The sequence below is a fragment of the Pristis pectinata genome, chromosome 6 (genome assembly GCF_009764475.1).
Source record: "Pristis pectinata isolate sPriPec2 chromosome 6, sPriPec2.1.pri, whole genome shotgun sequence".
NCBI lineage: Eukaryota > Metazoa > Chordata > Chondrichthyes > Rhinopristiformes > Pristidae > Pristis > Pristis pectinata.
In genome coordinates, this window is record NC_067410.1 from 28,755,171 (window position 1) to 28,777,537 (window position 22,367).

Below are 22,367 nucleotides of genomic sequence, written 5' to 3' on the forward strand. Positions count from 1 at the left end.
TAGAAAAGTATGTGTCGAAGAACACCTTTGATCAGAAGTCAATCAGGGAGTACTCTACACAAAACAGCCTTGTGGAAAAGAAGATGGTGGATTCTGTCAGATGGCTCTCCAAGTGAACTGTCAATCATTTGGAGGAATACTGCATTACCAGAATTTTCAAACAAGCACCAAGATCTTTCTTGTCTAGTGATGAGAAGGGTCCTCTGACAGATCCTTCATGCACAGGCAGAGTTGCAGCACCTTGAGATGGCTCTGTTGTGGATGAGACTATCATCTACCTCTTTCTGGAATGCCAAATTGTCAAGAAGATATGGAAAGGAGTTCTATGGTCTTTGTTGAAGTTCATCCTTTATGGCCAACTAACACAAGGTTCTGTGGTATTTGGATTATTCCTAAGGACAAACACTGACACAAAGACCAATTGTAGCTGTACATTTGTCAACTCAGACAAATGTTCTCTCTCATCTGCCCAAAACTCGTTGATCTTCCAGTGTAAGGCACTGTCCGCAGCCAAATATTACAGACTGGTGAGTTTCATGGTCCAGGACTAGGTGCTTTGGGGCACATTGAAACCTGGTGCAGATACCACAGAAACTCTATGGCAAAGACCACAGTGTAGGGACCCTCTGCTATGGCACTGATGGACCCTATGTACAAAGTATCAGACATGGCTCGTGGAAATAATGGGGAAGAAAATTTGACCTTATGATTATAATGTAAATCTTCTATGTAAATGGAATGATAGTTAACATTCACAGTGGAAGATATACAAAGATACTAAATTATGTTTGCACATTTATCAATAAAGCATATTTTTGGGGGGGGATAAAATCCCTTGCACCTACCTTTGTCAAAGTTCTATCAAATGTTCTATTAGTCAGAGCAATACATTTAATGGAATATTGACATGAATAAACTTTAGAAGCCATTATTTAACTGTCTCACATATATCATCCTTTTTGAAACCAGTCCATAGATGACATATCCTAAAGCACATCACAAATTACTTCCAGATAAATTGTAGCAATTGTTTGTATTTTACTGGTTATCTCAGTCATATAATATGAACATACAAATTAGTTGTTTCCGCACAACTAAAGCTTGTGAAAGGGCATGATAAGAACAATTACATCTTCAGCTGTCACAGGCTTCATTGTGTTAAATTATGCTGCATCAATGGAAAAGTTAATACAATCTTAATTCAGTGACTATTGCTAAGATTTCAGACCATTGTATTTTGAGGAGTTTGCCACAAATCATAAAATGAAAAGATTTTTGAAGCAAAAGAGATCTGCATCATTTTGCACTTATGCAATTCAAAACGAATAAAAGTACAAGGCAAATCACACTGAAGATATAATATTCTGTAACTGGAACACAAATTGAAAGTTGTAACTCAAATTCCAAGTATAGTCCGATCCCTTAACATAATTATTTAACAAAATTGTCGTACTTACAGTCTTTACAGTTGTAATTGTGCCATACTGTATGTCTCTTCCCACTTAGGTTATTTTTCATCCAATAAACTGCACACTAAACTGAAATACTGTCAAACACAATCATAAGTCATATTTTACAGCTATTATTATCAAAATCATTACAAGATGGAAGCTCTTTCAAAGTGTAATCTTTAGCTAAGTTAAATACTTCATGTTTGTCGCAATGTTAAGTTATTCTAGAAGAGGGAAGTGACAAATTCTGGTAACAGTTTAAGAAAAAGAGTACTAAAATATTTTTAATTAGTTCACTGCTTGTGCGTAAATATTAGAGATTCTGGGGTTTAGTGCTTTTTAGTGAAGCTTACACCACTATAAGGTTTTCAATAATAGAAATATCACTATTCTGTCATTTTCAATTAAATTATTTTGGTATCTGTTTCTTGTTACTAGCTCTGGATGGAAACACAGCATTATGCTCCTTGGCTTGAAGAGATTTTATTCGAGCTGCTTCTCCATTCCAATCCAAAGTACTTTCTAATCAGCAGACCAGTGGTTGGATTAGGACCCTATCTGCTTAAGTATTCAAATGCTTACATCAATGTGAGTAAAATCAGGTGAGGCACAAAATTGACACCAAACCAAACCAGCATGTCTACCATTTGAAGGGAAGGCTAAAATTATCCCACTGTATTTGCATGCCTGAAAATCCCTGCATGCCTAGCCAGTCAGTGTTAAACTTGCACATGAATACAGACAGTCACTTAAATTCTTCTTCCAAAACTCTGGATGGATTTACATCTCCAATTTCAGATTGAGTTACCCCAAACAGAATAGACAAGGGAGATTAAAGGTGTATGTTGTTGATAGGTTCAATTGAACTCCTATTATTATCTATGTCTTTGTACAAAATACTTTTTAGGAGGAATGGATATGTACAAATATCTATGGTGCAATTGAACAATGTGTTTAATACTGCCTGCTGTTTTCTAAAACAAATGAAACAACTGTCCTATTTCTAAAGCAAATTGCTATGCATTAAAGTGATTTCTATGACTCTGAATACAATGATAGAGAGAAATTGAGGTACAACAGTATTCCAAAGTTGACTTAGTCACCTAATTTCCTTCCTAAAGGAGATTAAAATAAAGAACATGGAAAGTAATATTAGAATCTACATAATCTCCTGAAAGCACAGATATCTGAACAGCCTAGTGCAGCAAAATTGTATACAATAATGTAACATTGCATGCTGAGGGATCACTTTTGTACATGTAAATTTATATAAAAAGTAGTGGCATGATTAAAAGAATTTATGAATACCAAATTAAAATTCAAGTTCTCAGAGGATTACCTCAAACATTTTCAAGTACATGACATTTTAAAACATGGAAAATAAAGAAGGTAAATAAAAAAAACTAAACCCTGGTGGTGGAAGTGAATGGAGAACAGAAAGACCAAATAAAGGGAAAAAGAGGTAGATTCCAGTAATTACATTATGTTTCCAAAATTTGGTCACAATTCCTAACCGGTTTATTTCAGCTCAGTGTAACTGGAGCTAGTTCAGTTATCTCCTTCAGAGTGTCACAGTTTATTCACAAATAAAGTATTTTTCTTGTATTATGATAAGGAACTCAATTTAAGTCACTGATCCCAAATAAATTAAATTTCTTAAATTTAGTTCAAAATGATAGAATGCATCTGGACTCACTTAGGTCTTTGTGTAATATATTGCAATTGTATGTTTTTCATAATTTCACTTAACTAGGAACATAGCAAGATTTATGTAAGAACAATTCAATTCATAACCTGAAACCAGCTGATGTTTCTTAAATTCTCGAGGTATCTGCAGGAATTAGATGTGCCAACCATTTACTTTCTATAGTGTTCTGATATACAATGTAAGCTAGAAAAAAAAGTCATTAACAGTCGCCACTTAACACACATTTATACTTTAAGAAGAATTGTATAGTATTATGATTGTGCTTGCATATTCTTATATTATTGAAGAATTGAACTCTAGTTACAGTACAAGAAAACAATAAAGATACTTCCTTTAGCTTTGCTCCCAATTAAAGAGGTGTAAGATTTTATTTTTTTCAGTTTTCCACAATTGTTGAGATACCACTTTCAAAGAGAAATTCTTTGAAGAAAATGTTTAATCAACAAATACAGCTCAGTGTCTTCAACCCTTCAGAAATTGCTCGTAACTGATTACTTAATTTAATTTTCTGACAATGGAGGATGTTATTTTCGTTAAGGTGGTTGCAAAGCACAGTGCATCAAAATGTTGCACAAAGATGACCTATTAGCATATTTAACATGCTTCAAATGTGAGCTTAAACAGAATAGATGACTGGCAACATATAAATGCTAATGCTACTTTAGCATTAAAAATCTACATAAATTTGCCATTATTTAGCATTATTTGCTGGTTTTAGACAAAATTACTTACTTTTGTTTTGTTCCAGCAGCACATTTACTGAGATATCAGGGTAGCAACCACCCTGGCTGCAGTAATGCTAGTGGCCCAGGCATTTCTGAAGTTTAAGATAAAAGCATGGGAATGTCGTAGCTGTAAGGTGCAATACAGAAAGACTGAAAGCCTCTGAAAAAGATGTCTCAACTCATTTGAAGAGTAGGGAGACATAAGAAACTGCAATACTGGATCTGGAGCAAAAAAAAACTGCTGGAAGAACTCAGTGGATCAAGCAGCATCTGTGGAGGCAAAGGGATGGTCAACATTTCGCGTTGTGACCCTGTGTCAGTCCTGAGTTCTTCCAGCAGGTTTTTGTTTGCTCAATTAAAGAATAAACATTTAACTCTCAAACATTATTCCTTTCTTTTGAGTTTTACCTGTTCTCATACACATCATTGCTCCTCTGTAGGATCATAAGCTGATAAGGACTAGCCCTGCTCTTCAGAAGCTTATCCTTTGTCAGACAGAAACGTTGCTGTGCCGATAGTGGAAGTGATAGATAGATATGTGACTGAAGACCATCCAGCTGGCTGGCAACTGGCAATGGCAGGGTCTTAACGGGGTGCAGGGAATGGTCAGAATAAAGTAAAAATTTTAAAAGATGCATTCAGGAAGTTTATTGCAACACAATTGAAGAAAATGACATATTGTCTAGACATTAGACAGAATCAGCCAACATAGCAATTGACTCATCATTGAACTCTTTGGCTATCAGTTGAACTCAACACCAAAACTGGCAATTTCCATACTCCAATGGTCATAGAAAGTGAGTCATTTGGTTGGTTTCATCATGTCTTCAATGTCTACCAAATGGATGATATTTTCCCCATTTCTTACAACCTTTAAGTTTCCTGTTAGACATCCATGCATAGAGCATTGAGAGCTCCTAACGTGCTTTATGCATGTATGAAACAATCTTGTAGATATGGGCCATGATAGTAGATGTACACAGCAAGATTATTTGACTGAAAATCGTGCCACTTGATACAATGTGACAAAACACTGGATGTGAGAGATAAGTTTCATTTTAATTATTGGAAAATGGATGAAAGGGAAGAGATGGAAAGCAATTAGAAAAGAATGAAGGAAAGGAAGGAATTTTGTCAACAGAAACAAGACAATTGACAGAACCTTATGAAAGCATGAGCAAGATAACGGAATGACGCACCACTACAATACAAAGCCCTCAATTAAATATTTTTACAAAACAATGCCACTTGAAACAGAAACTGAAATAATTTAAACATTTTTGTAAACAATCTTAAAAATACAACACAATACTTTGATAGAAAGTCCTCTTATGAAATGATTTTCTTTAAATCTACACTTTGTTAAAACCTCACCAAATATATCAGCCCTAAAAAAGAGTAGCAATAGAAATGGGTTATAAAACAAAAAACAAAATCTATGTACACGTTGCAAATACAAAATGAAAGAAAGCATTGCTGTACCAAGCAGTACAAAGGACAAAACTAAATACTCCACACCTATTCTAACTAAATGCATGAATGCAACAAATCTTGTTAATAAATGTGGTTGAAAGTAGTTCACAGCAAATAATAAACGTAGCCACAGTTTATATGTTATATGTTGACATTTACTGCCTGATAGTTTCTACAATGAGGGTTTATGAGAATATTTAGTTTCCATTCCATTCCACTATTGTATTTTATGTTATTGAAGAACAAAAATGTATACCTAACAGTTTCAGAGAGAATAAAGGCAGCAGCTAATTTTTTAGATCCTGTATGGACTGGAAAGAATACTGTTCCATTTCTTATAAAAGTTGCTCATAGACATGAGCTAACAAAACCTGCTCATAAGAAGGCACTGTGACAGAAGTCACATGCAGACAGACCAGGAGCTGATGCAACATATATGGTAGACTACAGTGCAGAGTCAGAACAGAGAGAGGTAGAGAGGAGCCTGAGTCAGAGGAACAGAAAAGATCTGAACAGCCACTGAATTTCTCTCAAAATGTGACTTATCCCTCTTTCTTTCGTATTGTCACATTTTGGATAGTCTCCTCCCTGACCAGCAAGGAGGAGAAGGCATTTACTTACATCAAATAACCTTTCTATATACATCTCCTCATTGACCTTGTCACGCAGGATATCCTGACTCTGGCGCACAAAGGTCACGTAAGCATCTGCCAAATCCATTCCAGGTTTCTGGTAAGAAAAAGAGAAATATAACATCACATGAGATGACTGGCTTTTTAAAAAAAATTAAGTGTTAAGCTCATCAATGAATTCTAAAAGTAAGTGTTCCCGCACTAGCCGAACTGTATGAAGTTTGTCGAAATGCAAATGAGGATTCTGATGCTAGTTGGCATATTGCTAAAGCAAAGACATTTTAATGCTATAATGACTTAAATTGACACAAAGCTGTATTCAGCTATTTAATCTCAAAGAAATCAGAATCTCTATAATTATTTCTAAATTACAAAAAACATTCTTTTGACATGCTTTATCCAATCTCTTTTCTCTTTGTAAATATATACCTATCATATCTATTTCTCTTATTTTTACACCTTTTACTATAAATTAAGCGTAATTGTAAATGATGTATTCCCAATAGTTTATGGTCCAAGTAGTCCTAGTCCACATTCTATTACTTTTTGGATCAATGCAAGGTATATTCCTCACTCTACATTACCTTCAAGTTAGGGGACCAAATGCAGTTCAATGCGAAAAGTAGTAACGATAGCAGCAGCAACCATACACCAAACTGAAGTGCCAATATGGTAGGTCAACCTGGATGCTGAAGAGCAGTGTGCTATAAAAAAGCTAGGCAATCTCAAACCCCAAACTCTACAGTCCTGCCACATTCAGTCATGAATGGTGGTGGAGAGGTAAACAGCCAGTGGAGGTGAGGGTGGCATGAGGAATGAGACTCCATGAATATCTGAGTCAACAACAGTGAAGCCCACCATGTGAGCACTAAAGACAAAAGATCCTTGAGTAAAAGTGCCAAATAGATCTTTAGCTTGTCCAACATCCTATAAGCCAGCCTTCAGACTTGATTCACTCTCAGTGATACCAAGAAAGAGCTGGGTGTACAACAATTATTATGGCCATCATCCAAGGCTGTCTAGTACAAGAACACCCAACTAGCAAGTGGAAAAGTATCTAGGTAAATCATATCCATCAAAACAGGACAAAGCTAATCTGGCTAACTGTCAAGCCATTGGTCTACTCAAACAGGAATAAAATCACAGATCGTGTTAGTGATACAAAGTTGAGTTTATTCACTGATAACCTGGTCTGTGACTCTTTGTGTTTGGGGTCTACTGGGGTTACTTGCTTCCAGACTCCATTTCAGCATTGACAGAAAATAAATAAATGGACCAAAGAGCTGAGTTACTGATGTTAGATATCAAGGCACTTGATTAAGTGTGGCAGCAAGGAGACCTGGTAACTTTTAATTCAATGGGAATTTCACCCCCTCCCCCCACCCCCATTGGTTGAAGTCATATTTCACACAATACTTGTAGTTTTCTAGAGCTGAAACGATTGGAAGCCAATCGTTTCAGCTCTAAGAGACTGACACACAAGTTCTTCAGGGCAGTGCCTTAGGCCTGACCAGCTTTAGTTATCTTCAGTTACATTATCAATAACCTTTCCTTCATAATAAGATGAAGTGTTCAATTGCATTTGCAAATACTTGAATAATGGACCAGTTCATGTCTTCATACTGCAACAGCTAGTTAACAAATCAGGCATGGGCTAATCAATAAAAGCAGTAATATTTATGGCACTAAAGTGCCAGAAAATGACAATCAACAAGAGGGACTCTAATGACTGCACCTTAATGTGTAATAGCATAATTAATAAACCTCCATTATCGACATCCTGGAGTTGTATTCAAATAGAAACTTATTTAGACTAACCACATAAAAACAGTGGCAACTTTGGAGGTCATAGATTGGGTGTCCTGAGATGAGCGATTTACCTCCTGACTGTCAAAAGTATTGCTACCATCTACAAGGCACTTCAGGACTGTAATGGAATACTCCTTACTTTCTTGAATGAGTCCAGCTCCAACCAGATAAACTTGACACCAACTAGAACAACGCAACCCATTTTGGCACCCCACACACCACTGTAAATATTTATACTTTCCACTTCTAGTGCACTGTATCTGCAGCCTGTACAGACTGGAAGGTACATCGCAGCAAGACCACTTTGTCAGTATCTGCCAAACCCAAAACCTCAACTAAGTTAAAAGACAAGGGCAGCAAGTACAAGGGAACACCTACAAAATCTCCTCCAAATCAATACCATCCTGACTTAGAAATGTATCACCGTTCTTCATTGTTAATGTGTGAATACCTTCCCCAGAAGGATAGCAGTAGTTCAAGGAGGTGGCTCATTACACCTTCTCAAAGAGAAGAAGGGCTGAGCAATAAATGCACAAAACAGGCATTGTAGAGAGTGAGAGGATTGTCTTTAGGCTACAACATGATATTGATCAGCTGGAAAATTGGGCAGGACAATGGCAAAGTTTAATCCTGACAAAGGAGAAATGATGCACTTTGGAAGATCAGATAAGGGTTGGACATACACAGCAAATGGTAGGGACTTGGGAAGTGTTGATGAACAGAGGGACATTAGGGTACAAGTCCATAGATCCCTGAAGGTAGAAGCACAATAGAGTGGTGTCTAAAGCACGTGGGATGCTTGCTTTCATCAGCCATGAGACAGAATATATGAGCAGGGATGTCATGTTATAAAACACTTGTTAGGCCACACCTGGAGTATTATGTGCAGTTCCCCACACTACTGGAAAGATATGAACATGCTGGAGAACGTGCAGAGGCGTTTCACCAAGATGTTGTCTGGATTGGAGAATTTCAGTTATGGGAGAGATTGGACAGGTTGGGTTTGTTTTCCCTGGAGTGGAGAAAGCTGAGGGGTGACCTGATAGAGGTATACAAAGTAATGAGGGGAACAGACAGAGTAGAGAGTAAAAATCTTTTTCCCATGGTGGGGGTGTTTATAACAAGAGGGCATTGGTATAAGGTGAGAGGTAGGAGTGCTTGGAATCTGGAACGTGCTAATGGTGTAGGTGATAGAGGCAGAGACTCCCACAATGTTTAAGAAGCACCTCGACGAGCAATTGAATTGGCAAGGCATAGAAGGCTACGAACCAAATGCAGGTAAATGGTATTAATATAGATAAAGACCTGTTTCTGTGCTGTATGATTCTATGAATCTGTTTCAGCAGGCAGATCATATGTTACAGAAGAACCATTCAGAAGAATAGTGATTGACCTCCATTGCTGCAACCAGTTCATGGTAATCAAATCACAAGCAAAATGTGCATGGACGGTTAAGGACCACCAGTTTATTTGCTATGCTTTCGATAAGGTTGAAGGGTTTAGAATCTGAAATGTACAGTGTAAATCTTAAAATTTAAATCCAACAGAAATTTGTGTACCAGATTTTGCAGTTGTAATGATGGGAAACTCTCAGCATTTGCCATCATTGCACTGTGAAGTTTACGTGAACTTTGGTTTCTCTGTGTTTGAGTTGTTTGATGTGGAAATCAAAGCTGCTGTCACTGATTCACAGTTCCACCACAAACTGCACCATCTTGCAGCTTTCTCCAAGAGAGAAATAAATAAATGATCTGATAAGTAATATGCATATTGAGAAACTATTCTTGATGTAAAGATCCGCACTCATATAGTGTCTTTCGTGTCTCAAAACACTTCACAGCTAATGAAGTACTTTTGAAATGTAGCACTATTGTAATATAAGAAAAAAGACAAGGTCCTACAACAAGTGATAATGACAAAAATCTTGACATTAAAATATTCATTGAGGGTTAAATATTTGTAATACTGGACATAACTCCCAGCTCATCACTGAATTAGTGCCATGTGATCATTTATGTCAATCTGAAAGAGCAGATGGGGACACATTTTAACAACTCAAATGAAAATCTGCTTAAGAGCAGCACCCCTTCAGTACTGCACAATAGCATCAGTGTAGATTTTTTGAGTTTGTTTCTCTGGGATGGAACATTCTCCCACTGAGGTATCCTGAAAACTTCTGCTTTGTTGTATAAGCAAGTGTTTAACGACATTGCTTGACATTGGTCTGCAATCAGATTGGCACTATTGTGAATCTACTGGCCAGGATCAAGTCTTGCATGCCAGCATGAAGCAAATGTACAATGGTGAGGAATTTCTGTAGGCAGTCAAATTTGAGGATAGTACTCCTCACCTCCCAACTGTCAGAGTCAAAGGCAGTAAGGCACTTAGAACATAGAACAGTACAGCACAGAACAGGCCCTTTGGCCCACAATGTTGTGCCAACATAGCTATTCCCTCCTGCCTACAGAATGCCCATATTCCTCTATTTTCCTTTCATTCAATGTGCCCATCCAAGTCCTTCTTGAAAGCCCCCAATGAGTTTGCCTCCACCACTCTATCAGGCAATGCATTTCAGGTATCCACCACTCTCTCAGTGAAAAACGTACCCCTCACGTCTGTTCTGTACCTACCCCCCTCACCTTAAATGCATGCCCTCTGGTATTGGATCGCTCAATAATGGGAAAAAGATATTGCTTGTCCACCCTATCTATGCCCCTCATAATTTTATACACCTCCAACAGATCATCCCTCAGCCTCTGCTGCTCCAGAGAAAACAGCCAAAGTTTGTCCAGCCTCTCCTGATAGCACATGCCCTCTAATCCAGGCAGCATCTTAGTAAACCTCCTCTGCACGCTCTCTAAAGCCTTGACATCCTTCCTATAAGATAAGATTAGATAATATATCTTTATTAGTCACATGTACATCGAAACACACAGTGAAATGCATCTTTTTTGCATAGAGTGCTCTGGGGGCAGCCTGCAAGTGTTGCCACGCTTCCAGTGCCAAAATAGCATGCCTACAACTTCCTAACCCATACATTTTTTGGAATGTGGGAGGAAACCGGAGCACCTGGAGGAAACCCATGCAGACACGGGGAGAATGTACAAACTCCTCACAGACAGCAGCAGGAATTGAATCTGGGTTGCTGGCGCTGTAAAGCGTTACGCTAACTGCTACGCATATAATGGGGTGACCAGAATTGCATGCAATACTCTAAATGCGGCCTAACCAGAGTTCTATAGAGATGCATCATAACTTCTTGACTCCTATACTCAATACCTCGATTAATAAATGCAAGCATTCCATAAGCCGCCTTAACCACCCTGTCTACCTGTGTAGCCACTTTCAATGTCATGGACTTGCACCCCAAGGTCTCTCTGCTCTTCAACACTGTTAAGAGTCTTATCCTTGAAGAGTGTACTCTCTCTTGACATTAGTCCTACCAAGGTGCAACACCTCACATTTATCTGGGTTAAGCTCCATCTGCCATTTCTCTGCCCACATCTGCAGCTGATCTATATTATGCTGTATCTGTCGCCAGTCTTCTACACTATTCACAACTCTGCCAATCTTGGTATCGTCTGCAAACTTACTAACCCATCCATCAACATACTCATCCAGGTCATTTATGTACATCACAAACAGCAGAGGTCCCAGCACAGATCCCTACGGAACACCACTACTCACAGGCCTCCAGCCCGAATAAGTCCCTTCAACCACCACTTTTTGTCTTCTATAGGCAAGCCAGTTCTGGATCCATACAGCCAATTCTCCACTGACCCCAAGCATCCAAACTTTCTTGATTAAAAACGTGGACAAGACTGTGTTGGTGCAGCTCACAGGATTTCTTTTGGAGTTAGGACAGAGTGAAAATCACATCCATTGTGCCTCTATTTGGATGGGGTCCATGTTGTGATTTGGGGAGGAGTTGTTTGGCCACTGGGAGGAGGTGGTTGAGAAGCAGCCTGGTGATGACCTTTGCACTGTGCAGGCAGTAGGGAGACTCCTCCATGGTTAATTCAGTCCGATATGTCTCCTTTCTTGAAGGCAGTCATTATTACAAACTCTCAGAGGTTCCCTGACATTTCCTCTTCTTCCTAGATGTTGGCAATGAGATTGTGGATATCTGACTGCATTTCCTCCCCATTACATTTTAGGCCATAAATGCTCAAATGCTCTATAAGCCTTTTATTTTTTTTTAATTGGCAATATGGTCTCTTCAACTTGTTGGTCAGGAGTGGTGGAAACGCTGTACTGGGCAGGTTGTCAAGGGCATTCATGTCAAGGATAGATGCATGGTTGAGGAGATCTTCAAAGTGTTCCTTCCATCAGGTGCCATTTGCCTCTGTCCCTTCTTGCCTCCCACTGGATGGGGCTTGTGCGTTTGGGCCTCAGGTGGTGATGACAGTGCTGAAGAACCCAAGCATAGCATGGCTGTCATAGATTTGCTGGACTTCCTATGTTTTTTCCTCTACCATCTTCTCCTTAGGTTCTGGGTTTTCTGCTGGACCTCTACCTTCAGGTGACTGTAGAGCTGTTTCTTTTCGTTTGAGGTTTATTGGAATTTTCAATGCAAGATCACTTTGAATTTGCAGTTAATTAGCTCTTGAATCTTCTTGTCATTCTCGTCAAACCAGTCCTAATGCTTTTTGGCAAAGAAGCCAAGAGTCTGTTGACAGGTAAGGCTGCAGGGCAGTTCAGGTGCTATGTGCACTCTGTGGCTCCTGTTGAGTGGGGCTTGTCAGGCTGACTGTGAGATCATATTGACTGCGAGGCAGTCGAAGTGCTGCCTTTGCAGTGTCCTTGAGAGTTGATATTACTTATTTTTGCGGCAATATTTCTATTGTCATGTCATTGTTCTGATGCTTTTATCAATCTTTGCCTCGCCTCTTGCAAGCTTCAAGGTGAAGTGGAACCAATCTACAGGACAAATGGGAAACTGTTCAACTTTTGGCAAACCCAGCCTTAGTAGTCCAGCTGGAGCCTGTTGTGAACATTTGAGGCCAGGCTACAATTCACCATCGACCATTGACTTGTTCACTAAAGCATATGACAAAAAGTATTATACATTCAAAACCAGCTAAACAATGATCCTCTACCAAGCTTTCCCTATAGTAAAGGACCCATATTACAGAGGCTACCTTTCAGTACAGGCATATGTCAATGATTAAATTCACCACACTTCAATGTGACAGCAGATATACAGCCGTCTGAGGAAAAGGGTATTTCTAAAGACCTCAAATCAACCTCGCAAATAAAAAATGAGGTGTGTGGCATGTCCTCCTCATCCTCTAGGAGGCGAGCCTCTGAATTTGTACCTGAAGTTCCACTCCACCAAGTTTTAGAACTTCAACAGGGAATAACAGGACTTTTGGAGCATTTGGGGTTTCAAGCCCCCCAACTGTAGAGTACATTCTATTCTGTTGCTTTTGCTAAAGCTTCTTCCAAATTCTCTTCAGCATCAAGGTGCATTGATTCCTCAATAGGGGGAGGGTGAAAGGTGGTAATCCCATTCAACTATGCTCTCTGTAGCTTGTTGACCTCAAGTTAAACGACACCTTGATTTTAAAATTCTCCATATTTCATCTTGCTTCCTATCTCTTCCTGGCCTTATCTTCCCAAATCTGAAATCTCCTCCAGACCTTCAACTCACTGCACTCCCTCAGTTCTGTCATCTTCGTCATCACTGAAGTGAATGCCTCCAGAATTGTTGACCATGCCATCAGTTGCCAAGGCCTTAAATGAAAAGAGTCCACCTAATAAACTTCTACATCCCTCTTTCAAAATACCTTTAAAACTTACTTCTCTGACTGAGCTTTTAGTCATCTTGTTCTTTGGCTTGTTGTGCAATCTATGCTTGGTAATGCTCCTGTGAAGCAGCTTTTATGCCATTTTGTCTTGTTGAAGGCAGCGTATGTTTCAGGAAATGCATGGTAATATTTGATGATGCCAGGAGATTTCAGGGGATAGAGAACATTGAGTTCCCTAGCCATTCCCTTGCATTGTATTCCATTGTGGGTACACTGCTACCACCTTTGGTACACTGCCACTAACTTTGGTACACTGTTACCACCTTTGGTGTGCTCAAGGATGATGATAGAAGATACTGGGACATTCACTTTAATCATTTAAGTGAGACCATGTGAAGCTGTTGCTTGACTAGTCAATGGCACACGTCCCTAAATGTGACTGAATTGGATTTTGCAATATTTACTCAGCTGGTTATGTCTTTGTCATGCGTATATCTGATTCCTAGATCAATGTCAGGTTATCTGTCCAATTTGATTATTTGTCATGGCAATTTGGTAGAATTGCTCTGTTGGTAAGGATTGCTAAGGGTTAACCACATGCTCTGGAGTCATATAAATGCCAGAACAGGTAATGACAGCAGACTTCCTTCCCTGAAGGACCTTGTACAGAAGGATTTGTACAACAATTGGGTAGATTCATAATTAAAATTACCAATACTCTCTATTACAGATAAATTTAATTAACCAAATTTAAATACGCCAGCTGCCATAGTGAAATCATGTCCAGTGTCTGGATTGTCAGTCTACAGCTATAATACATTTTTGATGAACATATTTTGCTCAGATTTCATATTTAATTTTATACCAGGCAGCCATATTTACAAAGTTAAACAGCCTGGCAGTTATTATTAAGCATTTGCTGCCCAAAAGCTCACAGCCAGATATTTGAATGGTTTTGATTGTTTCTATGGTGAGCAACTTCCAGAGGATAATCTGTCTGTTCAGGGAAGAGATTCAGAAGGAGATTGTTCCTTGGGGCTGCTACTCTATTAAGATGAAAGCTGATGACCAAGTGTTTCATGATTCCTAAAGTGAGGGATTTTTATACCAAAGATACTGACTGAAATGAAGATAATAACATGATGATATTCTTAGATGGTGAACGTTTCTAATAATATTTTCAGTGATGTTGGAAGTGTGGCATCTTCAGGAAGAGGTGTCTGAACAACTCTTTCTATTTATTTGCAAGCTCACAACACATTTACGTAGGTGCCAATTATCCTGACCTTTCCCTGCAGGTACTGTCCCATTTTTCTAGGCAAAAAAGTCAAGGAAGATGGAGCAAAAGAAAACGACTTTGCTCACTGCTTTATGATGCCTGATGCTCCAAGGTGGGAGCTACTGGACTTGCATGTGCCAAGGCTGCAGGTGTCAATGAGCTGAGAAAAGACTTGAAGATAAAAATAAAACAGAACATTTTGGAAATACTCGGCAGGTCAGGCAGCATCTCCATGAAGACTGAATTTCTCGGACCTGAAATGCTAACTGTTTCTCTTTCCACAGATTCTGCCTAACTTGTTGAGTGGTTTCAGCATTTTCCTTTTTTAAAACAAGAAAAGACTTGCATTTTTATGATGTTTTTTGCAACCTCCAGACATCCCAAAGTATTTTGCAGCTAGTTGAGCACTGCTTTTTGGAAGGGGAGTCACCACTGTGATGCTGGAAACAAAGCAGACAAATTGCACAGAGGAAGCACCCAGAAACAGAAGTGTGACAATGATTAGCTTTCCTCAGTGTTTTGGATAGAGGGATTAAAATTGACCAGAGCACTGCAGATAAGGAGCCTGTTTATCTTTAAAATAATGCCATGAGATCTTTTATGTCCCTTTGAAAGAGATGACAGGGCCCAGAGTAATACCTCATTTGAAAGGTGACTCCTTTGACAATACAGCAGCCCTTCAGTGCTACATTTGAGCATCAACTTTGAATGACATTTCAAGTCGGAGGCAAATGTGCAACCCACTGAACCACAGGTGGAGGTGTTGTTCTTGGTCTTCTGCCTCCTTTTTCCATTGCAATGCTCATTGTACATCCAGGTGCAACAGCATGAATTATGAAAACATACCTTGCCCAGTAGAATATTAGTGGGAATCTGGGAAGGCACACTGATGACAGGGGGAATTATTCCTCCTTTTCATGCCATTGAGCTGTTTACAAGGAATCATAGTCTTCTGTAGCCATGTGCCCTGATATCAGAGGCTCAGCACACAGCTACGGGCCCGAGAAGTCAACTGTCTTGTTTTCTCCTCCTCCTATTGCTGGAGAGTCCTGGGCTGAGATACCTCCAAAGCAGAAAATACTCCAGTTCACTCCTGAGACTACTCATTGGTTGTCCTTCAGCAGCTGCTGCTAAGAAAGCAATTAAGACTGCTGAGACTGAATCCCTGGGATTGGGCGAGAGGAAGGATGAGAAACAAATCCCTGAGGTTTAAATCTTTAAAGAGCAATGATCTCAAGTGGTGGGAGTGGAGACCATCTCCGTGTATTTCATTGTGTTTATTGATAAATGAGGGGGAATGGGGAGTCATTACCAATATTACAAACACAATAAGAAAGAAGATCCTCATGATCCACAGAATTCCCCTGAGGCAGCTAGAAACTCCAGGAAGATTTTTTAGGCACATGTAGCAAAAATGAAGGGGAATGGGTATGAATGTTAGCCAAGAGCTTTTAGTCCATCTCAGTCAGAGTAAAGTTGTAATGGGCCTTAAGACGAAGCTACTGTTTTTGTTGGGGGAATTCAGTTTTTTAAAATTCATTTTCAGAATCTGGGTGTGCTGACGAGGCCAGCACATATTGCCCATCCTTAATTATTTGTGGCAGATTTGAGGTGGTAACTTTTTAGACCAGATTCCTCTCTTTACTCCTCTGAATCTGTTGCAAAGGCAGTGGTACTTCAGGAAATAATTGAAGCCACAAGTGTTACTTGTTTTTGAACTTGAAAGGTCTGATGTTACTGTTTCAAGTATAGTCACTGAATTAATAGAATGGGTTTATTACCTGTATGGGTCATGCTAACTTCAAGATTATTCTGATTATGGTCACATTTTGAATAATGGGAAATCTGGGATTGCCTGTGTAAGATCTTTGCACTGGACACATCAAAAATACTCTTAAATTGCGAGTACTATTTCATTAAATGGCCAAAGCAGGTTAAAACAAGTTAAAATGAATTTAAATTTTCAAAAAGTACAGCTTTCACAATGCAGCATTTCAAATGTAGGTATTTGTGATTAGTACACTGTTATTGTTGGTGAATGCCAATTATCAGTTTGCCAATGACAAGAGTCATACCAGGTTAAGTTTAATCACAGTATCTACAGTAACCCAATTAAAATGAATGGGCTCCCGTAAGCATTGTGATGGGGGGCAGAGGGGTGGAATCTGAGCTGCTTGTGCACATTAAGCTGTATAACCCACACCTCATTAAACAGATAGAATTGTGTATGGCTCTAAAGGTTAATAGGATTCTTTGTATTTATAATTCACTTTTATTCAGTATGACAGAATTCTAAACTTTAATTTTCCTGTGTTTCTGACCATAAACAGTTCAGACACAAACTTTAACAGGAAGAGATAATCAGCTCTCACCTTTTTTCCCCTTAGTCACCTTCAAGAGCCACCAGTAGATTTACAGCCACGTTTTAATACAAAATAATCATCTAAGCTCATTATCAGGCTTATGCACAAGACTGTTTAAAGATACTGATATTCAGATGTCGACTGTTTACACCTGAAGATTGCCTTTGCTGTGAATTGGTTTTTCTAATAAGATATATTTAAGACCATAGGGTACCCATTCTCCACAATATTTGATTGTCAGGCACCAGAAATTGCAGTTAGTTAACACTATAGTATTGTCTCCAGGGTGCTAATGATCAGCCTTTAGGAAGGAGCAGGCCTGAAAGATTTTTATGTAAAGCCTATATTAACAAGGTAAAAATATTTGGAACTCAGGACTCTTGCAGTATTATTGGCAACTGCTGCCTTAGTGAGAGCAAACAACAATGCATCAGTTGAAAAATATATCATTATAGCAAGTGGTGTGAAATTCTGATCACTAGTGTCTGTTCCGTGGATGAAATGGATGCTGCCTGAGTACCAAACTGGTGTCTGTGGTGTACACACACTTTTATGGTGCATTTTGTAGCAGAAGTCATGTTGGTGAGAACAACATACACTGAAAGCCTGTGGGATGATTCAGAGCTGGGACAAATGAGAGCAACCACCATCCAACATAGGTTCCTTGCCTGCATGGCCTTTTTAGATCTCAGTGTTCCAACCAGCACTTCTATTAAACACAAGATCCAACCCCACCCCCCACTGGGCCTATTTAAAGGGATCACCCAATCCTTACAGGGAGTTACAAACATAAAATGCTGGAGGAACTCAAAACAGGTCAGGAAGCATCTATGGAGGGAAATGAACAGTTGATGTTTTGGGTGAGACCCTTCATCAGGACTGGAAAGGAAGAGGGAAGAAGCCAGAATAAAAGGGTAGGGGAAGGGGGAGAGGCACAGGCTGGCAGGTGATAGGTGAGTCCAGGTGAGAGGTGGGTAGGTAGGTAGGTGGGGGAGGGGGGATGACAGGGAATGATGTGAGAAGCTGGATATTGATAGATGGAAGAGGCAGAAGGGATGAAGAAGAAGGAATCAGACAGGAGAGGACAGTAGACCATTGAATAAAGGGAAGGTGGGCAGGTCGTGAGGGCGGGGAAGGGGAAAGAGAAGGGGTGAAAGAGGTTCATTGCTTCAGTTTTCCAGCATGTACAATTTCCCTTGTATCTCCTTACAGGGAGTTATAGTGATTCTGCAAGTATTGGTGATTGCTTCATTGTAAGTTTTCTCCAGTTACTTCAAGTTGGAGGAGTAGTCATGGATAGGTGCAGCATATGTTGAAGGACAATTCCTGTCACACAATCCAGCTCTTCCCGTGCATGCATTCATTGCTAGGTAACCCCATTCAATGCCATGTGACTGGGTGAAAGAACAGGTCAAGTTGGTGGAAGGGAGAAGAGGAGGTCACTGATGAAAAAGTAAGTTACTGAAGTTCTCTGATCAAAGGATGCTAACTACATTTCAAAGGAGAGCAAAAAAGTAGCTTTGTGAGCATTGTAGGTTTCCTACAGTACAGCGCACCAGTGATCTGTCTGGAAGGGTGCAGATCCAACAATGCTCAAGACTTGATACTATGCAGGGCAAACCAGCCCACTTGACTGGCTCTCAACCCCTGGAACCAAGTATTCCCTCTAACCACCATGTCTGCACTATGGCTGCAATGTGTACTGTCTACAAGATGGACTGGATCAAGTAAGAGGTGCTTACATCAATTGCAACTTGTAACCAGAAGTGAGCAGGTAGAGAAGTTTGATGGTAGGAAGAGGTTAATGGTGTGCAAATGATGGGAATATAGTGAAATGAACTCTGCAGGTTAGGCCATCGGACCATGAGGAGGTCCTGCAAAGAGAGTTTAGAGAATTAGGTGCAAAGTTGAAGGACAGGACCATCAAGGTTGCAATCTCAGGATTGCTACCCGTGCCACGAGCTAGTGAGGCTAGAAATAGGAGGATAATGCAGCCAAATATGTGGCTAAGGAGATGGTGCAGGAGGTAGGGCTTCATGTTTCTGGACAATTGGGCTTTGTTCCAGGGAAGGTGGGACCTGTTCTGACTGGACGGTTTGCACCTGAACTGGAGGGGAACTAACATCCTTGCGGGTAGGTTTGCTAGTGCTGCTCTGGGGGGTTTAAACTAGATTTGCAGGGGGAGGGGAACCAGAGTGTTAGAGCAGATAGTAAGGTGGAGGAGGAAAAAGGTCATGCAAGGACTGCAGGTATAGACAGATATCAAAGGTTTGTACATGATAGAAATGTTCTCAGGTGCATCTATTTCAATGCAAGTAGTATTGTAGGTAAGGCAGATGAGTTTAGGGTGTGGATTGGCATGTGGGATTATGACTTTATTGCTATTAGTGAGACTTGGTTGCAGGAGGGGCAGGACTGGCAGCTTAATGTTCTGGGGTTCCGTTGTTTCAGATGTGATAGAGGGTGAGGGATGAAAGGGGGAGGAGTGGCATTACTAGTCAGGGAAAATATCACAGTTGTGCGTAGACAGGACAGCCTGGAGGACTCATCTACAGAGGCCATATGGGTGGAGCTGAGGAACAGGAAAGGTGTGGCCACACTAATAGGGTTGTATTACACACTGCCCAATAGTCAGAGACAATTGGAGGAACAAATCTGTAGTGAGATAGCAGACCGATGTAAGAAACAGAAAGTTGTAATAGCAGGGGATTTTAACTTTCCACATATTGACTGGGACACCCGCACTGTGAAAGGGCTGGATGGCTTGGAATTTGTCAAATATGTTCAGGAAAGTTTTCTAAATCAATATATAGAGGTACCAACGAGAGAGAATGCAATACTTGATCTCCTATTAGGGAACCAGACAGGTCAGGTGACAGGAGTATGTGTAGGTGAGCATTTTGGGTCCAGTGACCATAATGTCATTAGTTTCAAGTTAATTATGGACAAGGACAGGTCTGGTCCTCGAGTTGAGGTTCTAAATTGGAGAAAGGCCAATTTTGTGGAAATAAGAAAGGACCTAGGAAGAGTGGATTGGGATAGGTTGTTTTCTGGCAAGGATGTGTTCAGTAAGTGGAAGGCCTTCAAAGGTGAAATTTTGAGAGTGCAGAGTTTGTATGTTCCTGCCAGGATTAAAGGCAAAGTTAACAAACATAGGGAACCTTGGTTTTCAAGGGACATTGGCGATCTGGTTAAGAAAAAGAGAGAGGTGTATAGCAGGTATAGGCAACTAGGAACAAATGAGGTACTTGAAGAGTATAGAAAAAGTAAGAAAATACTAAAGAAGGAAATCAGGAAGGCAAAAAGAAGACATGAGGTTGCTTTGGCAGATAATGTGAAGGCAAACCCGAAGGGTTTCTACAAATATATTATAAGTAAAAGGATAGTAAGGGACAAAATTGTTCCCCTAGAAGATCAGAGTGGTCATCTATGTGTGGAGCCTCAGGAGATGGGGGAGGTCTTAAACAGTTTTTTTGCATCAGTATTTACTCAGGAAACTGGCATAGTGGATATGGAAGGAAGGGAAACAAGCAATAGTGTCACGGAACATATAGAGATTAAAGAGGAGGAGGTGTTGCTGCCTTACAGTGAATAAAGGTAGATAAATCCCCCAGGCCTGATATGATATTTTCTCAGACATTGAGAGAGACAAGTGTAGAAATTGCAGGGGCCCTGCCGGAGGACTGGAGGGTAGCTCATGTTGTTCCGTTGTTTAAAAAAGGATCTAAAAGTAAACCAGGTAATTACAGGCCAGTGAGCCTGACATCAGTAGTGGGTAAATTATTGGAAGGTGTTCTGAGAGATCGGATATACAAGTATTTGGACAACTAAGGGCTGATTAAGGACAGTTAGCATGGCTTTGTGCGTGGTAGATCGTGTTTAACGAATCTTGTGAAGTTTTTCGAGGAGGTTACCAAGAAAGTAGATGAAGGAAAGGCTGTGGATGTTGTCTACATGGACTTTAGTAAGGCCTTTGACAAGGTCCCACATGGGAGGTTAGTTCAGAAGGTTCAGACACTAGGTATCTATGGAAAGGTTGTAAACTAGATTCAAAATTGGCTGCGTGGGAGAAGCCAGAGAGTGGTAGTGGATGATTGGTTCTCAGACTGGAGGCCTGTGACTAGTGGTGTGCCTCAGGGATCTGTGCTGGGGCCATTGTTGTTTGTTGTCTACATCAATGATCTAGATGGTAATGTGGTAAATTGGATCAGCAAGTTTGCTGATAACACTAAGATTGGAGGTGTAGTGGACAGCGAGGAAGGCTTTCAAAGCTTGCAGAGGGATCTGAACCAACTGGAAGAATGGGCCAGAAAATGGCAGATGGAATTTAATGCAGACAAGTGTGAGGTGTTGCATTTTGGAAGGACAAATCAAGGTAGGACATACACAGTAAATGCTTGGGCACTGAGGAGTGCAGAGGAACAAAGGGATCTGGGAGTTCAGGTACATAATTCCATGAAAGTGGCGTCACAGGTAGACAGGGTTGTAAAAAAGGCTTTTGGCATCCTGGCATTCATAAATCAAAGTATTGAGTATAGGAGTTGGGATGTTATGGTGAGGTTGTATAAGACATTGGTGAGGCCAAATTTGGAGTATTGTGTGCAGTTCTGGTCACCTAACTATAGGAAGGATATTTGTAAGGTTGAAAGAGTGCAGAGGAGATTTACTAGATTGTTGCTGGGTCTTCAGGAGTTGAGCTACAGGGAAAGATTGAACAGGTTAGGACTTTATTACAAAATTATGAGGGATATAGGCAGAGTTAATGGCTCTTTCCACCTAGATTAGGAGAGATAAGTACGAGAGGACATGGCTTTAGGGTGAAAGGGGAAAGGTTTACGGGGAACATTAGGGGGAACTTCTTCACTCAAAGAGTGGTGGGAGTATGGAATGGGCTGCCATCTGATGTAGTAAATGCAGGCTCACTCTTGAGTTTTAAGAATAAATTGGATAGACACATGGACGGGAGAGGTCTGGAGGGTTATGGACTGGGTGCAGGTAAATGGGACTAGCAGAATAACGTTTCAGCACAGACTAGAAGGGCCGAATGGCCTGTTTTCTGTGCTGTAGTGTTCTATGGTTCTATGATCTTGCCAGCCCTGACCACTTGGGCACGATCACTGAAGTTCAACAATTTCTGTCATTCAGGACCTGGCTCTAACATATGTTCCACTGCATTC

At 40.2% G+C, this 22,367-nt stretch overlaps 1 protein-coding gene across 4 annotated transcripts in view; it reads right to left on the minus strand.

The window, feature by feature from the left end:
• Window positions 1-22,367, minus strand: part of cadpsa (Ca2+-dependent activator protein for secretion a) — a 337,975-nt gene that overhangs the window by 27,718 nt on the left and 287,890 nt on the right. For all 4 annotated transcript variants that reach the window (XM_052017899.1, XM_052017896.1, XM_052017897.1 and 1 more), the window contains one exon: window positions 5,979-6,086. In XM_052017899.1, coding sequence (XP_051873859.1) covers window positions 5,979-6,086 — 108 coding nt within the window. The remainder of the gene's footprint in view (window positions 1-5,978; window positions 6,087-22,367) is intronic.